At 48.0% G+C, this 19,675-nt stretch overlaps 1 protein-coding gene across 1 annotated transcript in view; it reads right to left on the bottom strand.

Annotated features, from left to right (window-relative positions):
* The window catches only part of ITPR3 (inositol 1,4,5-trisphosphate receptor type 3), a 588,642-nt gene that overhangs the window by 91,230 nt on the left and 477,737 nt on the right, over positions 1-19,675 (bottom strand). Inside the window, exons 40-42 of the mRNA XM_086923190.1 lie at positions 13,105-13,276; positions 10,733-10,917; positions 4,113-4,313 (exon numbers count right to left, since the gene is read on the bottom strand). Of these exons, the coding sequence (XP_086779316.1) occupies positions 4,113-4,313; positions 10,733-10,917; positions 13,105-13,276 (558 nt within the window). The remainder of the gene's footprint in view (positions 1-4,112; positions 4,314-10,732; positions 10,918-13,104; positions 13,277-19,675) is intronic.

Raw genomic sequence — 19,675 nt, 5'->3', positions numbered from 1 at the left:
ACTTCCCTTGAGGTCAGCGAACCCAGGGCCGGCTTTAGCCCTGGTGGCGTCCTGTGGAAAAATAATTTTTGGCGCCCCCACACCCATGACTGCTTTGTCGGATTTCCTCACTACCACTGTGCAAAAGGGGCCCTCATCTCTCCAATCACAAGTTATTGCTAAACACAGCACCCCCCCTCCCCCGATGCCAGTGCCTCCTTCACAGGTCAGCGCCCAATGCAGCTGCACCGGTCGCACTGCCCTAAAGCCGGCCCTGAGCGCACCCTTCCCCAGGTCAGCACCCAGTGTGGCCACACCAGTCACACCGTCCTAAAGCCGGCCCTGCTGAGCCGAAGAAGGGCTGCATTTGCTGGAGAAGCGTTTTTTTCGGCATTGATGGTAAAACCTAGGTTGTGAAGCAAAGAGGCTGCTTTTTTAGTGTGTGTTAGGCATTGTTGTTTTCTGTGGCTCTTGATCAGCCAGTTGTCTAAGCATGTAAAGACGTGAATAGCATTTCTGCACAGTTGCACAACTACAACTGCTAAGTACTTTCTGAACACCCTTAAGGTTGTAGTGATTCTGAACTGGTAGTGGTGTCCACTTACCACAAACCAAAGGCACTGCTGATGTGCTGAGTGGATCAGGATATGAAAGCATGCATCCTTCAAATCCAGCACTCATATGCTGCCTTGGATGTCGTCTTCTAGAGTGACCATGTGAAAGTTCGAAGAAGGTAGACCCATTCAGTGGCTAGGGGTCGCAGATTGGTTGGAGGGAGCCAATGCTTTATGGAGATTAAAAAGTATAAGGTTTACACACCCTCGCCATATTGGTGTGCAGGTACTAGTTCTTTTGCGCCCTTTTGTAAAAGTGCCTAAACCTCATTCAGCCCCCAACGTCTATGCAAGGGCTTATGCTATTGGCAGTCCTCATAGGAACACTTGGTATTGTTGATAAGGGGTTCTCTGACTTGTGTCTCCTGGTTTGAAATCTCCACTGGTTTGTTGCTCCCGGAAAGTATACTTGGGACTCAGGGACTGTGGGGCACCATAGACTTAGCTTTGTTTTTATGCATTTTTTGCTCTTCAAACATCTGATCACCCAAAGGTCTGAATAGGTGCCCGCCATCACAAGGTATGTTTAAGAGGTGCTGTTGCACTTCAGACCTAAACACCAACACCCTAAGGCAGGTGTGCCTGCAGAGGAGAACCCTAGTGTTGATGCCCTTAGCTGCTGTGTTAAGAGCTGCAAACAGTTTTGCCCTCATTGACCTGCTCATGTCCCCACTTTTGGGCCTCTGGTAGGTGTTTTACCACCTCCTCCATCTCCTCCCGGTGGTAGCAATAGTGCCTGGATAGAAGCCACACCGACCTGGCAAATCACCAATGTGTGACTGCCCCAAACACTACCCACTTGTCAGCAGTGTCCATCATCTTGGACTCCTTGCCAGGCAGGGCACCTTCTCCTATGGCCGGTGCAGGGGGGCTATGACAGGCAGTATGCAGCACCAAGGAGTCTGGGGCTATTTTACCCCTAACATAAACCAGATTATCTGGGGAAGGTTTATATCATAGGGTGAACACCTTGGCCTTTACTAGCTCCTTGAGGTTGTCACTTACTGACTTCAGCATCCCTTTAAGCATCAGTAGATAATGTACCATGTGTATGGTTTAGGACAAGGATGCAACCTGAAAGTGGTCCTCATCCTCCATTATATTGAGTTTTACATAGCAGTGATGTGTGGTCCTCTGAATTACTGCATGGTATGCTGAAGTGCCATCTGGTAGGGATGGATTGGCCGGGTATTGCTCTAGGTCTGGAACATCCTGTGGGTCTAAGGCATAACCCTACCATGAGTCATCTCCCCCTTGTGGCCTAAATGGTTCATCATAGGTAAGCTGGGGGTAATATGGACTGCATGGCTTTAAGTCAGTATCTTGTGGCACATGAGAAGGGAGCTGTGGTAGTAGCGACGGTGGTAAAAGAGGAGGTATGGCTGGTAGTGGTGGGAAAGGCATAGGACTGGTAGCCAAGTCTCTACCCCTTTTGTAGCTCAAGGGCGTAGGAGGTGGAAGGTGAGGCGTTGCTTCTTCACTATGTGAATGAGTCCTGGTGCTAGTGGTTTGGCAGGAATTTTGTCTGTGTCTTAGTGGATGACATCAGCCAGCTTTTTGAAGACAGACCCATCCAAGATGTCCAACTTCATGGTCGAGGGTGACTTTGATGCTGGCTTCGGTGAAGGTTGCCAGGGGGTCTTCCACATCAGTGATTTTGACACAGAGCACAGCTTTCCAGTGCTGAGAGGGTGACCAGCATGGTGAGCTTCAAAACCTCTAAAGTTCAGTGATTACTGACTGGTGGTGCAGGTCACAAAGGTTTATGCTGGTTACGGATATATTCTGGGCTCGATGCTCAACTCCCATCCCAGTATATTTTACATTACACCTAGGAGAGAAGTAGAAAGGTGTGCATTCCATATAGTTGTCCTAAGTGCATTCTCGATTACACCTCAGCGGGACCGTGGAGAAGATGGTGGCTCGAGGCGCAATGCATTGAGGTGTCCTTCGCGTTGAGCATCAGTTCTTAAGTCCTGAAGGTGCGAACTGAAGCTTTCCTCAATGTAGAAGCTGTTTTGGATGTAGGGTTGGAAGAGGGAGCTACTGGACCCAAAAACAGACCTGTGAAAACAAGAAATATTGGGGCATATTATCAAGGGGGGGCGATAGGCAATTTTCGCTGCTTTGGCGGCCGTTTTCAGCCGCTAAGCGGCGAAAATTCTATTGCCCTATTAGCAAGCTGTCGCTAACAGCAGTTAGCGGCAGCTTGTAGGCGATAGCGAGCGGTTTGGGTCCCGCTTTGCATGTCCGCGATATTTATCGCTAATGATATGCAAAGTGGGCGTACCCAACCTGTTAGCGACTGAAAGCAGTCGCTAACATCGCTATCGCCTATTAGCAAGGTAGGCGTAGCGATGGAAATATTCGTGCTAAGCGCAAATATCTCCAAATACTAACACCTGCCGAGACCAGTTCTTAGCCATGTTATTGATTGGGAGGTGGATAACATGGCTAAGAGCATTTCGTCGCCTATGCGTGAATATCGCTGTATTCTCAGCGATATTCACGCATTTCGCCGCTATCGCCAGGTATTTTATCACTTTTGAGATAAACGTTGCTAATAGCACGTTAACTCAGTGATAAAATCCGGCGATGCGTGGTGATAGAAAAATTGTCGCTAAGCCTATTTAGCTATAATTTTCACTAGTTGTTGGTAATATGCCCCGTGGTGTGTATAAATGTGTTGACTTCGGAGTAGCATTCCCAAATGCCCGAGTCTGTTAGCAGAAGAAAACAATCTGAGGTTGACCAAGTGCGCTGGTGCATTGTGTACCAAGGGTGGAGTCACAATAGTTCTTATGACTCAAAAGTCTTTGAAGAAAAACAAGTGCAAACAACTGGGGCCAACACTAGATGGCAGGAATATGCAGAGTATATGTATCTACAGCCACACATGCTACAGACATTACTTCTTCAGAGATGCCTTTCCTGCTTCACTAGATTGATTGCTCAATACGTTCTCCATCCTCTTGACCAAGGAAGGTTTGCTTGTTTAGGTTGCTGCCGCACATCCCAGGAAAGTTTTTTAGTTCATCATTCCCTCTGAGTGCTAAGGAGAGTATATAGGTTGACGTTTGAAAGACCACACAAAGATTAATTAGTTGGAATTTTCCCTGAGACCACAGGAAGAATCGTTTTATAAATGTGCCCATCGCCGATCTATAGGAGGTTAGTATGTTGAGTGCCCTACCATAATTATTCATGAAGACCTTTTAGAGATGTTTGCCTAGTGCCCTGAGAAATGTTTTGATAAAAAGCATTACCCGTCCTTATGTACTATCAAGATATGTTAATTTCCCCTCCTCAGGATCTCCTGTGAGATAAGAGGCGATTCCCTCCATTCCGCCACCTTTGTTGAGACCCAGAGAGATGCCCCATGAATCTTAGTTCAGACTTATGCACCTTTACCAGCCCATGCACCTGGTCACGGGGTGAAATATCACTGTCACCCCTTTTGTGATGCTGACGTTTCAGCACTCAAAGAAGCTGACTCTACTCATGAGCGCAGTGCTGTACCTGGTTCTCGTGGCATGGACCCTGGCAGTACTCGGTGAGTGTTTCCAAGGTTTGAATGATGAGCTCTACATTTTTCTCATTGATGTAGAGGCCGAGGAGCCCCAGGCCCCCGGTGGTGCTGCCACACATGATGTCCAGGAACTGGAGTGTCTCACACACCAAATTATAATTGGCCTTATTGTTCTGGCTTCGTAAGAAATTCTGTCAGGAGAGAAAAACATAAACATTCTGTTACACTCCTGATGCAAGGGTAGAGTTGTCTCTTTTTACTGCTGTTACACTATGTATAGATTGCATGCATGCGTGATCCTGTATTATAGAAACATCTGTTCCTTTGATTATCTTGCTCATCATAACAGTGTGGGGTTTTCACTAAAGCGAGGATTCCATTTCTTGCTACATCACTATCACTAGCAGACGAGTGCTCTGCTGACTTTCAGCTATGTTCACACTGTACAATACCACTACATACATATATACATACATATATACAAACATACATGCATGCTAGATGCGTTAATGTCACTATGTTTGCACCAGTTGGTCCTAACAAATCATAATTCGAACATGATTCTCCCACATGGAATCTACAAAATAAATCCCCTTATCAGTGGAATATTTATACCCACAACAATAGACTGGATCACCAGCCTGATGTCAGACACCCCAACCCTGCTTAAGAGCAGTCCTCTTTGCCCCTTTTGGCCCTGACCTCCTTTCTTCACTGTACCGACTGGCTGCAAGAGCGGTCCGCCACCCTGCAGCACTGGAAGGGTCGTGTATCATGGTGGTCCCACAGACTGTCAGTGCAACCGATGTACTATTTACAGCTCATCACCACACAGCAACCAAAATCAACAGAAAGATCAATAACACACTCAAAAAAAGTTAAACTGAGGCTGCCTCAGACTGTAATAGCGCTACTGCTCGAAGTCTCCGGATCTGTACCACCCTACTGCTGAAAAAGGGATACAGAAGTCTTGAAAATAAATATTTCTTAATTCATGAACAGAATGGAACAGTGGACAAATGAATGGGATGATGCAAAATAGCAGCACAACCTGAGTTCCAGTCTTTGTCTTAAGAGACCTCCCTAAGGACACACCCTGGCGTGAAAGTGTTACACATTTTTCACACTATCCAACATCTCACCATTATATACAGGAACGTGCAAAGAACATGACTAATGCTGCAAAAACGGTGTTCCACACTGAGCTGTGCACCACAAAAACAAACATAAAATATAAAATGCCTATTTGCTATGCTTCCCTTTGATTACCTGCAGGCAGAGGTGTAGAGTTAACACAGAAGAGGGGGCAAACTGCACAAAACAAAGTCAGAGTGTTCTTGTGGGTGGGGAATGGGCCTCTCACTCACCTGCAGGTTTGGATGTGGTACCATTCCCTGACTTGCAAATAGGGTTGGTTTGTGATTTCTATCGCACGTGATTTTAGAGTTGGGTTATCTCTAAAGAGAGTGAACCCATGAAAAAAGCTAGAGAAAGCTATAATGCCATAAGTGAGAAAAAAGGTCAAAGGAGACAGAAAATAAAGTCTGTAGAGATTGGTGGTGGGAAAGAGGATGTGGCAAGGGATTATGAGAAATGCAACAGTAAGAATAAGACAAGCACTTACAATGCAACGGTCTCGCCTTTGCAAAAGTTAGAGCTATTGGCATTGTAAATGACAAACTTTTTATTTATGTGTTGGTTTTGAAAACAGATAAATAAATGGCATTGTCATTTACAATGCCAATAGCTTAATCTCTCGCAAATGCAAGACCTATTGCATTTGCACCCACACAGAGCCACACACACAGAGCCACACACACACACAGCGCTACACACACACAAACACAGAGCCACACACACACACAGAGCCACACACACACAGAGCCACACACACACACACACACACAGAGCCACACACACACACACAGAGCCACACACACACACACACACAGAGCCACACACACACACACACTGAGCCACACACACACAGAGCCACACACACACACAGAGCCACACACACACACAGAGCCACACACACACTCTTACCCAAAATAGTCGTGGCGAACAGACCAATCAGCGAAGAAGCACAGCACCCGCAAACATACACAAACCAAATCCGCAAAACAAAAACACATCATTTCCGCAACTCCAAGTAACACCCATTAAAAATCGAACAATTAAACTAACACAATAACCACTAAACAGGACGGCCACGAGTATTGTGTGGCAACACTGGAGGTCCGTCGGAGCCATAAGACTGACGACGCCTAAATAGTGTCGCCCAAACACCTACTCTTGGCGGGGACAACCTGCGCCGCGCAATAGAAGCCGAGGAAAGACTACCGACTCGGCAGCTCCGCTAATGTCAGGACAATGAAAGGGGAATGACACTGCTGCAAAGTACATTTCAACCCAACTAAGCAGGATGCTGAAGTGAACATTCCATCTTTCCACCTGCATTTTGAAGTACGTGCACCCCCACCCTCGGCTCAGCCCCCCCCGCGCCCCCCTCGCCAATCTACAGTAAGGTTCAGACGGGCACATTATTTTTAATCTGAACTCTCAAACGGTCAGCAAGGGATTACTGATTAAAATGGTCTCCCTCGCACTGCACGTAAATAATGGAGGTTTTATGTGTGCTGCCTGGCACACAGTCTCCCCACGGCGACCCCGGGATTCTGTTTGTGCATGTGGAAAAAAGTACTGAACTACGTTTCTCTAACCCTTACTGAAAAAAAGAAAGAAACTGTATAACATCTGCCCCCTTTATATTATTATTATTATCATTATGTATAATAATAATAATAAAAATAATAATAATAATAATAATGATAACAAGCAACGAGGGGGGAGGGGGGTGAGGAGCTTACGCACACAAGCTGGGAGGGGGGTGAGGAGCTCACACACACACAAGCAACGAGGGGGGGAGGGGGAGGAGGAGCTCACGCACACAAGCAACGAGGGGGGGAGGGGGGTGAGGAGCTCACGCACGCAGAAGCCACGAGGGGGAGGGGGTGAGGAGCTCACGCACACAAGCAACGAGGGGGGGAGGGGGTGAGGAGCACAAGCACACAAGCAACGAGGGGGCGAGGGGGGTGAGGAGCACAAGCACACAAGCAACGAGGGGGGAGGGGGTGAGGCGCTCATCCACGCAGAAGCCACGAGGGTGGAGGGGGTGAGGAGCTCACGCACACAGAAGCCACGAGGGAGAAGGGGGTGAGGAGCTCACGCACACACAAGCAACGAGGGGGGAAGGGGGGGAGGAGCTCATGCACACACAAGCAACGAGGGAGGAGAGGGGGTGAGGAGCTCACACACGCAGAAGCAACGAGGGGGGTGAGGAGCTCACGCACACAAGCAACGAGGGGGGGAGGGGGATGAGGAGCTCACACACACAAGCAACAAGGGGGGGAGGGGGGGAGGAGCTCACGCACGCAGAAGCCACAAGGGTGGAGGGAGGTGAGGAGCTCACGCACGCAGAAGCCACGAGGGGGCAGGGGGGTGAGGAGCTCACTCACACAAGGAACGAGGGGGGTGAGGAGCGCACTCACGCACAAGCCACGAGGGGGGAGGGGGTGAGGAGCTCACGCACACACAAGCAATGAGGGGGAGGGGGTGAGGAGCACACGCACACAAGCAACAAGGGGGGGGGAGGGGGGTGAGAAGCTCATGCTTGAATGGATAGTAGCTCCCAGATTCTGTCTATAGGAAAAAACAATTTTATCCAAAATATGCTGAACTAAATGTGGTGGCAAATGGGGAGCAGCATGCTTGCTGAGGGGAAGGGACCTGTGAGCACCGAGATGGATAACCCAGGAGAGCACAGCAGTGAAAGAAAGACGTGACCCACCTCTGACAAGAATCCTCTGACAGTAGTCCGGGTCGCCAGCTTTACTTTTCCCGCAGTCTTCCGAAGGGCCGGAGGCGGGGAAAACCCCTTGCTGCTGCTGCTCCTTGGTGAACGGATGGCGGATCACCCCGCAAATGGACGCCTGTGTCGCGGCTGGCCCCCCACCAATCAAGCGAGGAGCACTCAGAAGTGATTGGCCCTGGCTGTGGGGAAGGGCGCACAATCAGGACCGCGAGGGCCCGGGCATCGGGTGGGACATTACACTTTCTTCCAGTGGTGCGGGCCCCGTGGAAAGGAACCTGTGAGCACAGAGAAGCCAAAATGCACCGGGGCGAAGCACACTTTTACCACACGGGTTGCATGACTCTGCGGGGCACTGTGCAAACAAAACTTTAACCCACGGTTTGCCGGGCCCTGCCCGTGAATAGTCAGTACAGGATAACCGGACTTTGCAGGTCCCGGTGCACCACGTCAACCTGCCATTAACCCTCGGTAGCCGGATTCCACAGGTGTCCACCTGTAAGGTTACCGGACTCTGCAGGGACGTGTCCACCTCTCATCCTTAGGCTGTCGGAGTCTATAGGATGTCGGTGCTGTGCTGCCTGTGCATGCATACCTTGGGGCCGCGGACTCTGCAGGGCCGTGTGCACAACTTTAACCTGCCATTAACCCTCGGTAGCCGGATTCCACAGGTGTCCACTTGTAAGGTTACCGGACTCTGCAGGGACGTGTCCACCTCTAATCCTTAGGCTGTTGGAGTCTTTAGGATGTCGGTGCTGTGCTGCCTGTGCATGCATACCTTGAGGCCGCGGACTCTGCAGGGACCGTGTCCACCTCTCATCCTTAGGCTGGGGGAATCTATAGGATGCTGTGCATACCTTGAGCCCACGGGCCGTGTGCACAGCGTTAACGCCCAGGTCACTGGATTCCACCGTTCACCCTGGGGTTGTCGAACTGCCTAGGAGGACGCTGCACTTCTTAACCCCTGTGCTGCCGGACTCTGCAGGTGCCATGAAGACCTTTAACCCACAGGCTGCCGGTACGTTCCTTTAACCCACAGGCTCTATATGCAACGCTTGTAGCAGCCACTAATTATTTGGCTCTTGGAGTTAGAAAGGAGGCGTTAATAAAATAGCGTAGCGCTACCAGACGAGACAAAACCATTATTTGTGGGGGAATAACATTTTCAATATAATTTGGTGGACTCTGCGTATTCGCTTTTAAAAATGTCTGTACTTTCATTGAGTTTGAGAGCATTCTTGCATCAGTGTGTGTGAACATCATAAAACAACACGATCATTCAGTAACAGAATACGCTGCATAAATTCCCCCTCACTTAGTTTAGTGAAACCTACGCACGTTTTGGTCCAAACGTACCTCTGCTGGCCAGTCCTCTATGGAAGACGCTTTAAGAGGCGCGTGACCGCTGGGAGCGTGTTCTCTAAAACATGGCGCGTGACCGTTATTCACACAAGCATGAGGTGATGGTAACATGCAGTTGCACACCAACCTACCTTTTCATTTGGACGTTATTTATAAATGTTTGAAAGGACATTTTTTTCTTGTGCGTGTTAAGTGACAAATCACTCCCACACCAATAAATGGAATTTAATGAACCGGTGCTGATTACACGATTTAAGCTTAAAGAACCCGCAACAGTTTGCTCCTCGAGCCTTCACAGGCCTCACCTGCGCATCCGCCTTATCATCATGCACCTACCTAAACACGCAGCCTCCGCTCCGTCCCTCCCTCCTCTGCACCTCTGTCGCCCACCCCTTTTTCCATTTCAGCCGAGATGTACGACCGAATAATTCCTGCAAGAAAATTAGAAAGTGGATGTGCAGGAATATTATGCACGGCCGGACATCATCGACATTAAGCGGTGGGAATGTGATTAGCAGCAAACTGCTTGTGACAGGGGAATGAGATGGCTGTCAAACACAATGACATGGCGCGAGGCTCGGGAGGCGCGCGGGGTAATGACGCAGCCGGCCGGCGGCGTGCGAAGACAGGCGGCTGCGGAACGAAGCAGCCATGATAAATTAATTAATTTACTTAAGAAATACAAGCTGAGGATCGCCGGGCGCGAAACAGCGTGGTGGGAGCGCACGAGACGCAGTCGCCGTGAGCGTGCACATCAGCTGTAGCGGCGCAAGCTGAAGATCGCCGGAGAAAACACGCCGACCACCGAGTCTACCTGCTGCCGAGACTGACCTGCTGCGGAGGGAGAGGGACACGCCGAAAGAGCCTGGTGAGTGGGGGTGGTGGAGGGGGGGGGCAGAGAGGGAGGGGATATGTGTGTGTGTGTGTGTGTGTGTGTGTGTGTGTGTGCGTGCCTGCCTGCCTGTGCACGTGCCCCGGTCTGTCTCCCTTGAGAGCCAACTCCACAGCAATAGGTCTCGAGCGAGACCTAAAAAACGGGATGGTTGGTGTTAAAAAGATAGAAGGCAGATGGTGAATGCTGAATGTGCGAGGGGTGATTGGAGGAGGACGGATGGTCATCAAACTGGATAAGAGTAAAAAGCAGCGGAGTGGGGGTTAATAGAGAAGAAAGCAATAAGTGAAGGGAGCGGAGACATGTATTATTTATTTATATATTTAATGTGACCTGCATGTTGCCTTTCGTTCCTGTCAATCACATCACATTCGAGGGAGTGGCTCGTGCCACTCACTTGCAAGTCAGGGCATTTTCTATGGCCGGTCACCTCAATGGACACTTGTCATTCACCTGTAGTCATGGTAATAGTTCCTGTCACTCACCTGTAGATCCGGGTTATGATTTTCGCACAGCAGTTGAAGGAACCGCAAGATTGGCTTCATGATCAGCACCACCGGCCCCATCTCGTTGCTCTCGCCGCCCTCGCTCAGCTCGTGCCCTTTCCGGAACTGCGTGCTCAGTGCGTAGCGCGAGGGGGCGGGAGGCAGCATGTACTGGTCGCTCCGTCCTAGGTAGAGAGGCAGAGCTGGGGTTAAAGTGCTAGAAGATGCTTCAGAGTTCAAGCAATGACGCCTGTGCCTCCCATCCGACGCCAGAATGAGAGCTGGATTGGCATGAGGTGATTATAATGCGCAGAACCCCAAAATATTGATAACATCTGTGCTGCAGTGCTAGTGCATTATCATCCCTGCGGATGGTCACAGTGCAGGAGTCAAAAGAAAAAGTCCTTGGCTGGAAACCGTGCCTCGCACAGGAAGGATAAACGTTGTGGGTGCCCTGCTAATCACAGTGCAGAACTTTATCCTAGGAAGCCCAAACTCAGCCACAGTTACTCCAGCCATTACATGGATAGAAAACAGCAAACGTTTAAAGAGACAATAAACCACGCCACCTAACTTCTAGGCCTAGTGACGTAGTAGTAGGGTGCGCCTTACAGATGCTGATCCTGGTGTTAGTGCAAGAGGGTCTGTTCTGAGTTTGAAGGAAGAGCCTAGCTCCGCAGAAGATGGGTGGATAGAGAAGCATTGCTCAGTGCCACAGTAGCAGCGTATCCTGGATACAAAAGCAGTGGCCAGTGACAGAGAACTGGAATCCAGAGAGACAGTCCCACCATGAGCCCTGGACAGAGAGAGGAGCTCAGTGGGGGGTGCACCTGAAGAGTGATGCAGACCCCGGGGTGAGAGCAGGAGCATGCGTCCTGGATAGAAGCTGAGGGCTCCCTATTCAGGAATGAGGGCACATTCTGAAGAGTAAGGCAGCCCCCTGGGGGGGGGGAAGACCAACATGCGTCTGGATAGAGACTGAGGGCTCCCTATTAGAAAATGAGAGCACATTCTGGTGAGTGATGCGCATCGCAAGTGCAGAGCAGCGAGGTGTGTTCTAGATAGACGCAGAGCTCAGGAGTAGATAAGTGCACGAGACGAGAAGAAGTGCAGATTTCAGGGTCAGAGCTGCTGGATGCGTCCTGGACATACATGCCAAGGCCAGAGAGAGAGAGCAGCACGACGTGCAGCCCTTGACAGAAATGGAGAGCTCAGGGTTAGAGACAATACACCAGGCTTGAGCACTAGAATGAGATGATTGTGATACTACAGCTTCAGCATGCAAACCACAAAGGAAGCGGAAGCGAGGGGCTGTAGCAGGATGCACAACAATGAGGGAGAGAGCAAGGAGACAGCTGAAAAAGTAAAGCACTTCCGGGTCGATGAGCAGTAATAATGGAGGAACAAAGAGCAGAATGAGGAGAATGGCAGAAGAGCTGGTAGAGAGACAGCAGGAGGCGAGAGAGAGAGGATCAGAAAGAGATGAATACTGTCATTGATAGTGGATGCTTGTAATGCCACTCATCTTTAGATCAGAGTTATGTGGCCCTCTTGCTCATGTTTAGAAATGCGCTTTGGAGCTGTCTCTACCGGTTAGCCAAGAGGGAGTCTCTCTCACCTTTAGACATTGCTATGTAGCTGTCTCGCTCACCTTTGGGCGTGGACTGTAGTCATCTCTTTCTTTAAACATGGGCACTGTCAGTCTTTCTCATCTTCATAGGGCAATGGATGAATCTTTTTCTCCCCATAAGATGTAGGCAGTGTGGGTGTCTCACCTTTCGACATGCTCTCGGTGGCAGTCTCTCTCACCTTTACACATGCACTCAGTGACAGTTTCTCTTATCTCTAGTCATGCCCTCTGTGACCAACACATCCACTTTTAGACATGGACACTGACAGCATCTTTCTCCTCTTTAGAGGTGGGCGTTTGGGTGTCTCGCTCACCTTTCTCACCTTTAGATACGGCCTATGATGCATCTCTTTCCCCTTCAGTCATGGACTCTGTGTCGGTCTGTCTCACCTTCATACATGGGGTCTGTGTACACACTTTGGACAGGAAGTAGGGCTCTGTCTCTTCCCTTTGGATATGGCCTCTGACATAATCTCTTTCACCTTCAGATGTGTCAGTCTCCTTTACGTTCACCCATTCACTCAGTGTCACTCTCTGTGAACTTTACATCTCCCTCTGTGGCCATTTCACCTGTAGTCGTGGGATCTGCAGTAGTCTTCTCACCAGTACATACAGGCAATGAAGAAATTCACACCTTTAGGGAGGGACATGTGAGGGTGTCTCCCACCTATCTCACCTTTGAATATAGCCTACAAAGGCTCCTCTTTTACTTCTGATGTACGCTCTGTGTCGGCTCTCTCACCTTTGGACGAGGGCTCTGGGGCCGTTTCTCTTTCCTCCTGGTTGCCCAAGTCACTCATGTTCACCGAGACCATAGATTTAATCTCTTGCTGGGCGCTCTTCATGCGATCGTTCAGGACCTTGAAGAACTTCTCTGATTTGTTGTCCCCCTTCATCAGGTTGTAAATGGAATTCTAGGAGTTAGAGGGAGACAAGAGAGAGCCAGCTTTCGTAAGTACTGGGGTACAGCTACAATTGAAACAGTAAAGTGCATCAGTATTTGGGTCAAGAGCAGCTGGGGCAGTGTAATTTGTGCACCTTGGAGCTCTGAGGGTCCAGTGCCACTCTTATATGCCAAGATGTTTCAGCTTAATTTGCCATTTGTCACTGTGGTCTGCTTTGTAATGTCACATGCTCCCTGGTGGTGTATGTGGTGGGCATGGGAGGTGTGAGGACATATTTATTGTCTGAATGGAGGCTCATTGCGTCTTTGCTAAGCCACTGAGGCCCTCCTTTGATGTTGCCTACTAAACAGCGCGTTTGCTTTCTGTTGCAAGACAATATAGGTTTACCAAGAACATACATGTGACTGAGCCCGTCCCATGCTTACCATTGGTTGACTTTCCTATCACTGTCATTTGCCTGCTTCAGCCTCTTATTTGTATCCTAGCTTGTCAATCGTGTGTTTGCCCCTACTATGGAATATAGCCTCTTAGCCATCTCTTTTGCTGGCTTCTATGCGTCCGCTGCTTTGCTTGCTGTTTGTTTGCTTGCTTTTAAAGCACTACTTTTTTCTTTTGTTTAGGCAAGCTATGGGAATGCATGTCTTTTTCAGCATTGTCTCCTCCTGCTTTCTGTGTTGATCCCTGTCACCCATGTACTTTTCCCCACCCCTCCATGTTGCACTTGTCACTGTGTACTTCCCCCTATTGCTTTTTTGCCCATGCACTCCCCCCCGCCTGCTCCACGTTGCTCCTTTGCAATTTTTGTTCCCTCCGACAGACCATTTTGCTCTCACTCTGTCCTCTGCTTCTCCTCGCCTGCGTCCTCCGTTGCTTCCAAATCCCAACCCACGCCTCCATGTTTCGTCCAGTCTCCTCATCTGCATCCTCCAGCATTGCTTCTTCGCCACGATCCTATGATGCTTTCACCCCACACTGATTTTAAAAAGAAAGCTTTCACATTTTTATGTTTTAGTTACCGATACTACTCGGATTGGTAACTACAAAGAAAAAAAAGCGCCCATGTAATTTTGTAGGCACACGCATGAGTGGTGTGCACACTTACATAATGACATGGCCGTGGCAAAGGCTTTCTTTTAAATTCTTTAGCCAACCACTGACAAAACCAATAGGTACCAAAGGCTTTGACAATGCTTGTTTGGAGTATGTAAGGCTATTTGTAGTAGTACCACAGTTGCAAACGTTTGCATTATTTCTGTGGAGTCACTGTGTAAGAGCTTTATCCAGAAGCTACAATAGCTTTCTGATGTAGAGGAGTAATTTTACTGTATTTGGGGTTGTGATACACTTTTTCCCTAAATAGAAACTTTGTGTTTAATATGCAAAATATTTTCACCCACCGTTAACATAATTTTTATATTCCAAGACCTAATTATCTAATTTAAAAAGTATTCTTCACGGCCAGACACTCTCTACACTATGGAAAAAAAATCCACCCTTTTCTTATACATTTTTGTGCATCTGACATGTTGTAGCACTATTTATGAGATGCATTGGAAGCCAATGCAAAGGCAATAATGCTAGCAAGACAACTCAGGAGGATGAGAAGGATTTCCATCTAGGCCACCTGAGAGCTTGGATATCATGTTTGCATAAAGATAAAACCGCTAGGGTATTACAGCTCGAAAGTAAACTATGAGCATGTGTTTTGACTCCTCATCTGAACACCGTAAAGTACCGTGGGGACCTTGGCTGTACAGGTAGATCAGTCCTCATGTGAGAATATTCACAAATGGAGACCCGCTTGTTGGCTAAACTCACTTGTAATGTATGTACAGAGTGGGAGAATCGAGAGGGAAAATGAGGGATACTGACTTAAGCAGCTACAGTGATGCTTATCCAGTTGACCAGGCACATGCTGATCTGTTTTCGTTATTTGCTGGATTACTTGATGGTGTAATGATCAGAAACCTTATTAATGGAGCTCACCCCTAATTAGTAAGCGCTTTCATGTAGATGATCGAGGAGGGCGCTATGATATGAGAAGAAAAATAAAATTAGGAAAGAAAAGGTTTGCAGGGAATGATTGAAGATGGTCCATAACACGCAGCTGGAGTCGAAGGAGGGATTGGGAGTTCTCATCTGGGAGTTTCCTTGTCAATGGGGAATGTAGGGCTGTTAAAAGAGAGGAGATTTCAGCTCCTTTTTTGAAATGGAGGAGTGAAACTGTGCACTCATACCGAACAGAAGAAGGCAGAAGAATGTAAACGGAGTAAAGGATCAACCAAGAGAAGGGCAGAGGGAGCAATCACTTCTTGCATACCAGGAATGCCTCAGGATGCAAAAGCACTTTCTTCAACTTTGATTGACAGTAAGCTTGGAAACGAGCAATAAACAGAACATAATGCGCTGCCTAGAGTCATCGAAGTGTTAGTGAGACGCCAGATGGTGAAGGACATGGCAGCCTTAGGACCAATCAATGGCGTTCTTTTTTAGTGAAGTCTAACCTTCTGATCATCAGAAACGGCCTCGGAGGAGGAAAGTGAAATGCTAATGGCTGCGCTCCAGTGAGATCGAAGTACCCAGTAGGCGTGTGCAGTGATCTATATAGTGATGTGCATTCGCCTGTATCTATTACCTGCTTCCTCCCCTTTTCCTTTTGTGGTGCCTCTGCAGTTTCTGTCTTATCTCTGGGTTTGTTCTCTTTCTTTCATAATTCGGTAAAGCTGCAAACGGGCTGCCAGAGTCACCATAAAACCTTAAAAAATATATATTTTTAGCCAATGGAAGTTGCATGCTGGAACTTGTAGTATTGTTTTCTCCATTAATGGTATTGACCCTCCAAAGCCCCGCATGCAAAGTGTTGTCGTTCAAAACGCTAAGAATTCCTGAAAGCCAACCTTATGGTATGGAATGTGAATCGTTGTCAACTATGGTTTAGGCTACTCATACTTCTTTATATGTATTTGCCATTTTCTCAGGTTAAAATACCTTAGGAAACAATAATAATTATGTTGCAGGCTTCCCTCATGAAAATACCATCTCATTTAGACCCGCTTATACATTTTATGCCAGATAACTATCTCTCCCTGCCTGCTATTCTGAATCCAATCTATATCAGTACTGTACGTATCCGTCATTATACTCCACTCACGGCATAAGGTCCTCGCCCCAGCATAGTATCTATTCATTGGTGCAGTCTAGCATGTTCTGCATTTTGCGTAAGTGTTTCTAATTGCAACATCTGAACGCCCTTTCACCCAAAACCCTGTAATTTGGTCTGCCAAGTAGCAAGATTGTCTTACAGTTTGTCGTCTCCTCAGGATCGCCTCATAAAGGTGTCCTCAGCCAATGTCCTCTCAGTCATATCTCTAATCCAGATAGCTGTGTTAGTGCTTCTTGTCCCCAGCCACCCTATAGCTATGCATCTTTTTGCTAACACCATTGCTAAATGCAGAGATTTATATAGCATCCTTTTCTTCTTTAGTTTTGCTACTATACCCAGTAGACACTATTTGGGAGAAACTCTATAGATATCTCCGAAGACCACTGCAGCCTTTCTGCAACTTTAGTCCAATCGTTCAAAATGTTTGGCTCAAGTACACATGAGGTGCATGAAGAAGGGCCCTTCCACCCCACACCAATGGGGGCACTTACCAGACCTATTTGGATAAATTCTCCTTAATTTAATCAGAGTTAGATATGTGTGATGCACATAGTTGAAATGTGTCAATTAAAATCTAGCATTACCAGAGATCCCTTTAACCAGGGCATATGTCGTAGCCCACTCCCTATCAGTGAGTTGGTCACCCAAACCATCCTACCAGATTAGCCTAGTGCTCAACACCCTGTTGGGTACCTCCGCCTTCAGGGAATTGCACATCAAGATCACCAAGTGTCCACTTTTTTCCAAGTCACGGTACTGCTTTTATAGTATTTCAGAGGGGTATTTGGAAAGTCAGTCCAAATCTCTCTAGTTGTCCTGGCAATCCTGGCGTACTTCAGTAACTGACTAAGGCCCACTGTAAATGCCTCATGAGCTTCCTAGTTCTGCATTCCCAGACCAGAGTGGTCTGTCTCACAATATAGTGGTATTACCTGGGCACCCCGGCTTCCCTCATGAGCAGTTCCATCAGTGGTTATCATCACATGTCCCTTTTAACATGCATTTTTGCAAGTTATCCTCCCCAATCCTCATTCAACAGCATGTTGTATGTGAGCAGCATAATAATACAATTCCATATCCGGGTTCCCAGCCCCCCTCTCCTAGTTACGTTTTAGCATATCCAAGGCTACTGTGCATTATGTTCTGGCACACCCCAAAGACACCAATAGCCTGTTCAGCTTTTGAGAAGTGTCTGGAAGCAGTGGACACGCTGCATTTTTCAAGATGTAAAGGCAACGCTTGAGGAATTCCATTTTCGCAATATCAATCCACTCCATAATGGAAATGGGAAGCTCATTCTAAAAACCTATTGATGTCTGCAACCCCTTCAGCACCTCTCCCCCAATTGTACTAGTATTGTTTTTCAGTGGAAGTTGCTACCATAAAACTAAGATATCTATATATATCCATTTCTCAGTTAATGACTTACAGGCAGCTATAGCCCTGGGCTCTCCACCCATGTCCCCAGTGGGAATAACAATGTTTTTTTTATATTAATCTTTAGCCATGCTTTGTCACCAAACTCATCAAAGCAAGCCAACAGACCATGGGACCAAATTGCTTGGCCGCCTCAAATAGAACAATACATCATCTGCATATAGGGAGACAACATGTGTGATGTCACCAACCTTGATCCCCCTTCCTCCAATTTATTTCCTGAGCCAAATCAACAAAGGCTCCATTGCCACGGCATAGAGTAGGGTTGAAGGAGGATAACCCTGCCTAGTGCCTCACCTATGTCTCAGTCCGCGAAGACCATACCTCCACTCATAACCCAAGCCCTGGGATTTGCATATAGCAGTTACAACCAGCTATGAAAAAAATCTGTCTGAATGCCACAAGTTGCAGGACCGCCATAAAATATACCCAGTTTAGTGTGTTGAATGTCTTTTCAAGGTCACAACACTAGTGCAAGCTCCTCTTCCATATTTCCCACCAAATGGAGAATATGTGTTAGCCTACAAATATTTATAGCCATACTCCAGCCCAGTATGAAGCCGTATTGATCCTTGTGGAGCAAAGAGCCCACCACTGCTCTCAGCCTCCCCACAAGGACCTTACACAGAAATTAATTTTTACTATTAATTATTGTCAGAGGCCTCTAGGAAGAGCAGGGCCGGACTAGGAACCGAAACCGGCCCTGGCAAACTGCTCGGCAGGCACCCCCTGGGGTGGGGGTGGTGCAGCCGCGCAGTTTGCGTGGGTAGGTTTCGACCGATTTTGTTACAGGGGGCCGATATTGCAGACCCCCGGTAACAAAAATGGCCCCCAGGGGCCCAAAACCGACCCCCACCCTAGCAGCCCACCGGGGAAATGCCTGGTGCCGCTACAGCCAGTCCGGCCCTGAGGAAGAGGGGTACACTGGGTCACCACCCAGCTTGAGTGTCATGCAGAAGCAAGGTGCCACTCATTCTAGCACCCCTAAATACCTTCAAAACGTCTCAGATACCTTTGTGCAAATGTCTAAAGGAACTCCACCGGGAAGCCACCCCCGCCTGGAATTTTGCCTTTCTGCTTAGTTTTCAGGGCCTCCCTAAACTTTAAGGCAATCTCAGCTTCAAGCCCTTCACAGAGTGGCTCAGGGAGGTTTGGTAGCTCCATCATCCACAGGATATCAGTAACTGGATCAGTCATATCAGGGCCAGCCACTGAAAATGATAGCAGTGTACCCTTTATTGCAGCCTCCCATACCATCCAAACGAGGAATGTCTGTCTGTATTTAAGTATCCGGGCCAATAACCTACTGGACTTGTCTCTCTCCTTGTGTAGTTTCTGGCCATACTCTTTTGGTGTAAGGCCCTATAACCAGCTCTATAATTCTTCCAAGATCCTTCTGAACCCTAACAACCCAGCCTGCCTCTCAGGGGATGCAGTTTCACTTTGTTGCACTTTCTTCTGTAGCTGCAGTTGCTGCTCAATCCCATAGACCTTGCCTAGGCATTCACTCCTTACCAGAGCCTTAATCACCTCCCATTTATTAGCTCTTTAATCTGGCAAACCCTGGATGGTCTTCAACTAGGCAACCAATGAGCCATCCAGAGCATCACAGCATGTAGGGTCCAGAGGACCTCCTGAAGGCATTCTTCTGGATGATGGCGCTCTCTCTCCACCTCAAACTCAAACAATAATGGAGAGGGGTCTGAAAGGAACCTTCCAAGATAGTGCGCATCATGAATCTAATGGGGTGGCTCACCTGAAATCAGGAAATGATCCAGCCTATTAAATGTGTTATGCATCAAAGAGGG

This window comes from Lissotriton vulgaris, chromosome 5 (assembly GCF_964263255.1).
Source record: "Lissotriton vulgaris chromosome 5, aLisVul1.2, whole genome shotgun sequence".
Taxonomy (NCBI): Eukaryota; Metazoa; Chordata; class Amphibia; order Caudata; family Salamandridae; genus Lissotriton; species Lissotriton vulgaris.
This window is presented reverse-complemented; position numbering and strand designations above follow the sequence as displayed.